This window comes from Argentina silus (assembly GCF_951799395.1).
Source record: "Argentina silus genome assembly, chromosome: 22".
NCBI classification, from domain to species: Eukaryota; Metazoa; Chordata; class Actinopteri; order Argentiniformes; family Argentinidae; genus Argentina; species Argentina silus.
Window position 1 is genome coordinate 13,548,350 of NC_139676.1, and position 10,036 is coordinate 13,558,385.

Sequence of the window (10,036 nt, forward strand, 5' to 3'; positions counted from 1 at the left end):
TCTGGCCACAACTACACTCACGCTGTCATTCTCCTCTGAGCCACTAGGTGCCGCTAGAGCCTCGTAATAGCCCTCTGCAATTGTGTTGTCCCTGCGAGGACCAGGGTCTTCAGGGGTGGGGAGTGTGGTACTCTCTGGAGTGGACTCCCTGCTCTCTCCCTGGTGGTCGCCTCCTGAATTTAATTGAACTAAACTTTATTGGTCCCAAGGTTGATATCAGTTTGTCACAGGTGGCATAGTCTCAGGCCTGAGGTAGGTTCAGTTGTAGGCTCAATGTTGTGAACTTAAAAAAAAACGGAACTCATTGAATGAAATGTTTTCTTGAAACGGTGCAGAACGGTTCATAGCACTCCTCAAGGTACGTTAGCTCCCGTTAGGCGGGAGTGAGGGGCCGGTGACGTTCATGGTGCACCCAGTGTTGGGGAGTAGTTCCACTGTATGTATTTCGACTATCAGTTTAACTGCATTTTGCAGTAGCTTGGTGGTAGTTCAAATCCTAGTAGTTTTTCCTGTAGTTAACTAGTTTGACAAACTATATTTCTCTCGAGGGCAGCTTTAGTGTAGTTCAACTTATTTCCTTGTAAGGTAATGGTAATCTAGTTAAGTACATCTCCAGAGTAGCTTCCCCCAACACTGGGTGCACCACACTTTCATTGAAGGTAATTACAGTGTAGGAGTAGATTTAATTCAATCTGTGTGCTGGAAACCTGCCCTAACAGTGAAATAATGCATTGACCATTTACAAATAGGAATAGCATGGGAGGGATCAATGCACCCCAATACCATACAACATGCTCATGTTCTAAAAACCACCTGAAGGCTCCTTGGTCTCCAGAGCTGTGTGTGTGTCTGCAGCTCCAGGGACAGGGTCTTCTGACTCAGCAGCCTGGCCCAGTGTGAGTGCCTGGGGGTCGGACTCAGCCCCGGACCCAGCCCCCCTCTCTGTCTGGATGGGTGAGCCCTGCACCACCACTTCTCCCTGGTCCTCCCTCTCTGTCTCAGCCACTGGAGAGGAGGTAGTGGGGGTGGGGGTGGGGGTGACGGTGGGGGTCGTGGGGGTGGAGCACTCCTCCAGCTCAGTAGATCCACATCCCCTGTTTCCCAGTCCCCTCTGGTCCTCACCTACTACCCCCTCTTCCCCTTGCCCCTCTTCCCCTAGCACCACAGGGTGATCCCTGCCACCATCCAGCCCCTCTAGGAGACCCTCCCCTGGGACTCCCCTCTGCCCAGAACCACCCTCCACACTGGGGTCTGCCTGGCTTGCTTCTGCCCCTGAGCAAGCTTTATCCCCATCAGGAGAGATGGGCTTCTTGGGATCAACAGGGGAAGTATCACAGGTCCTCTCTGTTTGGGACCTATGAAATATAACAGAGATGTTGTTTTTGTCTTGTGGAAAATCAATAAACATTCTTAAAAAAAAAGAAGAAGAGAATAAACCTGATATCCGCATTGCATGCTGAACAGTTATTCTCTGGGGTTATATTTTGTTATATTGACTAAAAATGTTCTGACTGTTTCTGACCTGCCATGTTCACCACTGCCCTGTTTCTGAAGCTGTCCCATCTCCTCCTCATTATCATATTCCTCCTCCTGGTCAGTGACTATCTCCACTGGGGTTGATGGAGAGAGCTGGGCTGGAGCTGAGGATGAAGGTCGTTGCGCAGTTCCCTCCTCAACCACCAGGACGGCGCCATCGCCAGCACCACTCTGCTTGTCACCATCTCTCTCCCTCTCCACTTTCACCTCTGGCCTCTGACCCCTGACCTCTCCCTGATTCTCTCCTCCCGTCACGTATTTCCTGCCCCGCTGCTCCTCCAGGCAACGGATCCTCTCCTTCTCTCCCAGACCACACATCCCCATCCTCCTCCTCTTCTTCGCGACCGGTGCGTCCGCAAAACCGCCTGTTTCCACTACCCCATTCAGCCCTTTACCCTCATCAACGAGGCAAGAGGTCTTGTGTTGAGTGTCCACATCTCTTCCTTCACATTGAGGCTCCGATTTGGGTTCCTCACGACATTGCCCGACCTCAGAGACCTTTGGGTTGCCCCCATCCTGGACCCCGACTTCACAGAGGAACTTCTGTTTAGCGATCTCTTCTCCCTCTCTACCCTGGTCATCTTCACCGGAGGATTCCAAGGGATCATCTTCATTCCAATTGGTCAGCTCCGTCTCCCCTGGGTCCGCCCCCTCCGGAGCCTCGCCAACGGTATGTTCTCCGTCAGGGCCAGACGCGACCAGATTTTCCTCCTCTGGATACCCCTGTAGCCTGGGCGCAATGGTATCTTCCGCTGCCTGCTCCTCCTCAGCTGGTTCGTTGGAAAAGCCTACCGGAGGGGTGTGGGGATCCTTGGGGCTGGGAAGTGAGGTGGTTGAAGTGCTCATGGCTGTTTCCTCAGTGTCCTTAGCACAGTAGAGGAGGAGGATTAATTCTAAGGCCCTTTCTCAATTGTTAGAAACCCGATGCCTCACGCCCTGTCCTCCATCCTCCGCTCCTCCACTGTTTCTCAAAAAGCATCGGAGGAGAACATCTAAGGGGAGGAACGTAGACCTTCTTCTCCGATGCGTTTTGAGTAGGAGGCGGGCGGAGGAATGGGGGAGAGGATCGCGAGAAATCGTGTTTCTAACAATTGAGAAGGTCTGAGTGTCTGTACTGTAGTGAAGTACCTGTGGAGGGTGCGTCGGATGTACTTCCACTGTGTCATCAGAGGGGGCGCTGTCACCCAACTCGGAGAACTCTCTCTTCCTAGACCTGAGAGTCCTCGGCATGGGTGGTATGACACCTTCAAAAGAAAAGTCTAATATTATCTGTAAATATAAAACCGAATGTACTCATGAAATATGTCTATTCTTTTCCATAACATTAGTTTACAAACTGGTGGTAGGCGACCAGGGGTGACAACTAGCTAGCCTGTCATTCATAAGCTAATTTTATGACGGTCTTAAACAACATTATAGTCTTCATTTAAATTGAGCATTTTTCATAAAATGAGTCCTATTTTACCCTTCCTTGTGGACTGTGTTCTTATTTTGGTCATATTCCCTGGCCTCAAAAACACTGCAAACATGACGAAGACAAAGGGTGACATTTAGACAACAAGTTCAACAATCACACTTCAATTAAAAGATAAAATGATAAGCTTGGAAACGTTGCCACAACAGTTTGATGTTAAACATCTATTTCCCCCACAATCACAATGACAAAGTTCTAAAGGTTGTGGTTTTCTATCATAAACATTTCCCATAATATGCCACTCTGGGAATATGGCAACTGACTAGTTAGCTAAGCGAGTTAGCCGACTAAACTAAACAACATTTGACCACATGCTCATCATTCTCCTGCTCAAACTTATGATAAGTGGAGGTGAAGTAGTCAGTCTTAGTCAACATAACAATGTAGGTAATACAATTTCATTTCCAGGGCGAACCCTCAAATGTTTATGACACCTTTTTCGACTCGATGTAATCTAGTGTACCTTTAGACCTGATGATGATGGAAACTATTACAAAACACCTCACTAGTAACAGTTTTTACGTTAGGGATGGAATATTGGGCGTGTTCCTCAGACGCCGTAAAGCAATGGATTCACGTTGCCATTGGTGACCCAATGCAGGAAGTAAATGTAAATTCCACACCTTTTCGTGTTTGACAGCTCTGGCAAGAATATTTGTGGCTTGTTGTCTTTCCATATTTTTTCGAAATATTTCTGATCAATCGCCTCATGTGCTGAGCAAGAACACAACCTAGCTACGTCCCGCAGAATTGTATGAAACGGTAAATACTTGCTGCGCGGTGGCAACATTGGCAATGTTTACATACTCTGTAGGGCAGCTACGCTAGCTAGGTAGCTTACAAGCTAACGACTGCAGCTAGTGATTTTCACCAATTGACTATGTTGTTGAATGAAAAATAACTGTTTCGTAAAGCCTTCGAATAACCATGACATTATAGAAACCTAGCTGCTTTGTCATGGGCTACTACTGTCTACTGTACTACTACTGTCAAATTCTGGCGTATATATACAGATGCTTGTAGAGGACTTTTGCGAGGGTTGCTGTCAATGGATTTGTGGACGCTTGGTGTTGTCCCATGCTAGCAATGTGTACAATTATTAAACGTATATAGTGTCAAACCTTGTGATGGTACTGGCCAGGTGAAGAATGTACCCATCGAAAATGCAATGACCTGCTGCTGTCAATTATTGTATTTGAATCGAGTGATTAGCTGACGAATAGCTACTGAATTCAACCACACACGGTAGACCCACAGTGGATCATTGGGAAGTTAGTAGGCCTATTCCACCTCTGCTTTATTGGGATAGAGACAGTAGAGATTGACAGGAAGAATGGGTGAGAGAGGAGGGATGACATGCAAGATATGTTGAGGGTCAGAATCAAACTAGGAACCTTGCGGTTATGACGTGTGCACATTACTAACCCTAACCCAGCTAAACCCAACCCCCCTAAACCTAACCCAAACCCCTACTAAGAGTCCCAGTAGGCCTATTTCATACCTGGTTCTTCCCTGTGCTTACAGTTCTGTAATTCTTCTGACCCGGGTCGGTTGAGAGGAGCCTGTCCATGAGTCACAGTCGGAACCCCCCGCCTCGGGGTCAAGGGGCAGCCCGAGCCAAACAGGTGACCCATAGAACCATGTAGAGGTTGTCTGATAGGGTGTTCTAACATTAAGTACAAGAGCGGATCACTGTGTCACTTGTTGTAGACATTCATACACATCTCTCTCTCTCTCTCTCTCTGTGTCTCTCTCTCTCTCTCTCTCTCTCTCTCTGTCTCTGTATCTCTCTCTCTCTCTCTCTGTCTCTCTCTCTCTCTATCTCTCTCTCTCTCTCTCTCTCTCTGTCTCTGTCTCTGTCTCTGTCTGTCTCCCTCTCTCTCTCTCTCTCTCTCTCTCTGTCTCTCTCTCTCTCTCTCTCTCTCTCAGATGGGGCTACTCCTGGACCTGTCCCCAGATGGAGGGATGGATGATGGGGGGAATGAAGAAGAGCTGGAGGCGGAGCTGCTCGCTCTGATGGGAGGGGGCGGGCCGCCGGGGAAGAAAGGGGGAGGAAAAGGTTGGCGTCATTGTGTTTCGCTCAGTGTGAAATTAATTACTATTCGTTAACAATTAACATTTTGCCCTTTTCCCTTACACCATGGCTGAATCTCAAATGTCTTTCCTCGATTCCTTCTGTCCTCTCTCCTCGTTACCATGGGAGTGTCTCAGGGGGAGGTGCCCCGAATCTTCTCCTCCAGTGCCTTTTGCGACGAAGCAAGGAGAGAGGATTTGAGGAATCAAGGAAAGGCTTTTGAGATGTACCCCATTTCTGGAGATCTGAAAGAGCTTAACGAGCTCTTAAAGACAGGAGAGATAGGAGATAGGAGATGGCACGTACTCATGGAACAGTCGTACTGATATAGTTACTCTCTCCTCAGCCCCTGTTCCCATGGCCGACATTGAACGTATGGCTGCTCTCTGTATGAAAGACCTCGACGATGAGGACGATGGAGACGAAGATCTCGATGACGACGAGGACCTCCTGGTAACCGTCGCTTCGCCACCTCACGCTCTTTTAACTCTTTTGATTTCCTATTTTCCTCTACTCTCCTTCTCCTTATGTACAGCTTATTGTCCTAAGGGCATGCAGTGTTTCCCCGACCAGTGAGTAGGACCTGTTTACATAGAACTCAATAGAAAACCTTGGTAATGGATGCTCATTTGGGGTCCTCTGTACCCTGCCTAAGAACACGTCTGGGGGACACCCTGGCATATGTATTGTATTGTATTGTGTTGTATTGTATTGTATTATGTTGTGTTGTATTGTGTTGCTGTCTCGTTCGTCCTAATGCTATACCTGTCTTCAGGCAGAGTTGAATGAGGTCTTGGAGGACGATGAAGAGGAGGTCCGGCGCCCTCCTCCTCCAGCCGCTACCCCCACCCCTCCTAGCTCCAACGCCACCCCCCGCTCCACCCCTACTACCCCAAGTGGTACGACCAGCCTGGAGTCCTGCCTGGCTGAGCGCATTGAAATGTACCAGGTGGCCATCTCCAACTCCAATGCGGCGGGGGAGACCAGCAAGGCTCGTAGATACGACCGTGGGCTGAAGGTGAGACAGAGGCCAGGGACAAGAGATGTCTTGAGAAATGTCCAGCAGTCAAAATATCTCCTTGGCTTGATCCAGACCTGTGCAAAATACCTGAAAATACCTTCTGAGGTATAATCACACCTGTCGAAATCCTGTCCAAGACAGCAGCAGCTATTAGTGCTAACGTCTGATGTCTGTTCGTTCTTGACCCCGCCCCCCCAGACGCTGAAGTCCATGTTGGTCTCCGTCAAGAAGGGAAAAACAATCAACGAAGAGGAGATCCCGCCTCCCGTGGCTACAGGCGGAAAGCCCGACCCCGCATCTCAACCCAGGCCAATCAAAGAGCGGGAACTGCCAGTGCCAGCACTGACGCCCCCCGCACCCACGAATCAGAAACCTCTGAGGGAGGCTCCACCGGTTGCGCCCCTTCCTAAGCCCCACCTCCTGATCCCCCCACAGAAGCACATCGCCGTCACCCCGGATACGCCTGCCATCTCCCCCCTTACACCCGGCCAACCAAACGCTCAACATTCAGGTAGAAAAATGCACTCACCTGTACGCGCACTGACACATGACATACACACTCCCATGACACACACTCAACCCCAGCCAACAAGACACAAAGCACTGTATACATAACACACACACACACACCCATAGCCACACCCACACACACACACCCACACCCACACCCACACATGATATTTTACAGAACAGAACTGAACCTACATACACACATGTACTAACTTGCTTAATCAGATTCACTCAGATCCCTCCCCTCTCCCCCCTCCTCCCCCTCCTCTCCCTCTCCCCCTCCCCCTCTCCCCCTCCCTCCTCCTCCCTCCCCCTCCTCTCCCCCTCCCCCCCCTCCTCTCTCCCTCTCCCCTCTCCCCCTCCCCCTCCCCTCCCCCCCCCCTCCTCTCCCCCTCCCCCCTCCCCTCCCCCCCCCCCTCCCCCTCCCCTCCCCCCCCCCTCCTCTCCCCCCCTCTCCCCCTGCAGAGCTGAAGCAGGCCGTGCTGGGCAGGCAGAGGGAGTACAAGCTGGCTGCCATCCAGGCCAAGCAGAGCGGAGACTCTGAACTGGCCAAACGCCACTATCTTGTCGCCAAGGTAACCGAACCAGCAAACCAGCGAACTAGCATACAAACGACACATCGTCTCTTGGCGGTGCCCAACGTAGGCATATATATGACACTCAGGGGGTGCCCATGCTGAGGGGGGGGGGGCTGGTTTATAGATTACAAGGCACCCTGTAGTTCTAGCCCTGCACAACTGAAGCTCCTAAGCCACCACGCTGCGTCCTTCTCAGGGTCCCATTTCATTAAACACCATAATTGTGGATTCGGTTGACTTGAAAGCTGCTTGAGATGCTAAGTAGGATCCTTTGGGACGACCCTAACCGTAACCGTAACCATAACCCCACTAAGCCTTACCGGTACCGGTACCGTTAAACCCGAGGCGGGCTGGTCCGCTAGAATGGATCCTTTAGACTTCTCCTATGGCTTAGTCACCCTCTCCTCTCCTTTCTCACTCTCTCCCCCCCTGTCAGAAACTAGACCCAGTGGTGGAGGCGTTGGACAGAGGAGAACCAGTGGAACTCGGTTCTCTACCTCCCCCTCCAGGTCAGTAGGGTTCACTACAGAACACACCGAAATCCTGATACCTCAACTCACACAGTACTGCATTTGAGTTCAAAACAGAGGGTGTTTTCTACAAAATATGTCCATGTTTTTCTTTTTTATTGTAATATATGATTGATTTTGATGAAGGCTACAAGTCCAGTACAGTATGTAACATTCAAGCTTTCTAAAAGCTTCCTAATGGTTGCAATGAGATCCCTTGACAAAAGTATTTCATTCACAAACGCTGTTTTGGTCTGGAAAAAATGTGTCGTACCTGACACTCGGTTTGCACCTGTTGTTACTGCCAGGAGTGTTCTAGGGGAGGGGCCAGGAGTGTTCTAGGGGAGGGGCCAGGAGTGTTCTGGGGGAGGGGCCAGGAGTGTTCTGGGGGAGGGGCCAGGAGTATTCTGGGGGAGTAGACTCCCCGATTTTCACCTTTCTGTGTCTGGTTGCTGCCTCTTTGAATTGGCACGCATGTAGAAACAACAGTTATGTCCAACAGTGCAAGTCCATTCTGGGGGGGGGGGGTTATATTATTATTAGGGAGGATGTTGTTGTTTGGAAACTCGAACTGAATTTCACCGCGGTGGCCAGAGGTGGCAGATTTCCAAGAAACTTACGGCCTGCTTCTTTAAGTTACTTCAAGTAGAGTACAAATTTGCCTAAGCATTTCTTGAAACTCTTCTGATGGCTTCTTTAATATGTAGCTGTAACTTCCTTTTCTCTGGGTGTTTGCTTAACTTGAGAGAAGATTACGGTTGAGAGACCGACCGGAGAGAGAGGGGGATCTATCCCGACGGGAGAGAGAGAGGGGGATCTATCCCTGTCTTTCTCCTCTCATCTATCTGATGTCTCTCATCCTGACCTCCCTCCATCTCTCTTCCGTTCCTCCCTCTGCTCCTGTTCATCCCTCTCTCTCTCTCTCTTTCATCAGGAGATGCGATGGTGGAGCGTTCAGCTCCTCCTCCTCCCCAGTCTTCCTCCAGACCCGCCCCCGCTGCTCAGGCTGCAGCGCCACCTGTGGCAGACGCTGGTAAGACAACAACAGAACACACAGGAGCTGTGTGTGACAGTGTGGTTGTGTACAGTAAGATGGTGTGTAAGTAGATTTAGTTTGTGTGTGTTAGTTCTGTGAATAGATTTGTGTGTTAATGTGCGTCTGTGTCTGTGTGCGTGTGCGTGTGTGTGTGCGTGTGTGTGTGTGTGTGCGCGTGTGTGTGTGTCTGTGCGTGTGCGTGTGCGTGTGCGTGTCTGTGTCTGTGCGTGTGTGTGCGTGCGTGCGTGCGTGCGTGCGTGTGCGTGCGTGTGTGTGTCTGTCTGTGTCTGTGCGTGTCTGTCTGTGTCTGTGCGTGTGTGTGTGTGCGTATGTGTGTGTGTGTCTGTCTGTGTCTGTGCGTGTGTGTGTGTGCGTGTGTGTGTCAGCCCTCCCGGCCCCTGGCAGCGTAGGGGAGGCCCTGCAGCAGCGCATGGACAGATACAAGGCAGCAGCAGAGGGCGCCAAGAGCAAGGGAGACGACCGCAAGGCCCGCATGCACCAGCGCATCGTCAAGGTAACCAGTAACACACACACACACACACTCACACACACACACACACACACACACACACACACACACACACACACTCACACACACACTCACAAACACGTCTTGCTGTTGCTTCCATAGACTACCTCATACCAGAGCAAGGATATAATGAGTATGTTTGTTAGCTAACCCCCCCCCCCTTTCTCTCTCTCTCTCTCTCTCTCTCTCTCTCTCTCTCTCTCTCTCTCTCTCTCTCTCTCTCTCCCTCCCTCTCTCTCTCTCTCTCTCACAGCAATACCAGGATGCCATCAGGGCTCACAAGGCCGGACGCCCAGTCAACTTATCTGACCTACCTGTGCCACCAGGTAACCCACTAACTCACTCACTAACCGTCTCTCTTTATTCAACCATAATAAAGTCAGTCAGTTGGCAGCTGTCTACAGGAGCAGCCTTAGCCTGTATGACAGCGTAGGCTCGGAAGAGACAGCTAGACAGCTAGACAGGTAGACAGCTAGACAGGTAGACAGCTAGACAGGTAGACAGTGCTGATCTGTGGGTTTTGATTAACTGGCACATATTAACAATGTGATTTTAGGCATGGGAGCTGCCACACCACATAGCTTCCATAGCCCGGTTGCAGAAAAATCTGTGTTTATTTTTTATAATGTTACAGCATCAAATAGCACATTTTCCCTCCATCTTCATGAATGGGAGTAGTGAGAAAAGCGCGATACAAAATAAATGCATTATTGTTGTTATGATTATGATTATTATGTGTGGCGTGTTCTGCATGGCGTGTGCCGTGTTC

General features: G+C 50.2%; 1 protein-coding gene across 1 annotated transcript in view; it reads left to right on the forward strand.

Moving 5' to 3' along the window:
- Window positions 1–3,632: 3,632 nt before the first annotated feature.
- cc2d1a (coiled-coil and C2 domain containing 1A) overlaps window positions 3,633–10,036 on the forward strand; it is a 16,732-nt gene continuing 10,328 nt past the window's right edge. The window contains exons 1-11 of the mRNA XM_083694152.1: window positions 3,633–3,772; window positions 4,535–4,635; window positions 4,940–5,069; window positions 5,431–5,537; window positions 5,860–6,102; window positions 6,304–6,616; window positions 7,081–7,190; window positions 7,630–7,702; window positions 8,637–8,735; window positions 9,125–9,252; window positions 9,521–9,593. Of these exons, the coding sequence (XP_083550278.1) occupies window positions 4,579–4,635; window positions 4,940–5,069; window positions 5,431–5,537; window positions 5,860–6,102; window positions 6,304–6,616; window positions 7,081–7,190; window positions 7,630–7,702; window positions 8,637–8,735; window positions 9,125–9,252; window positions 9,521–9,593 (1,333 nt within the window). The 5' untranslated portion in view covers window positions 3,633–3,772; window positions 4,535–4,578. The remainder of the gene's footprint in view (window positions 3,773–4,534; window positions 4,636–4,939; window positions 5,070–5,430; window positions 5,538–5,859; window positions 6,103–6,303; window positions 6,617–7,080; window positions 7,191–7,629; window positions 7,703–8,636; window positions 8,736–9,124; window positions 9,253–9,520; window positions 9,594–10,036) is intronic.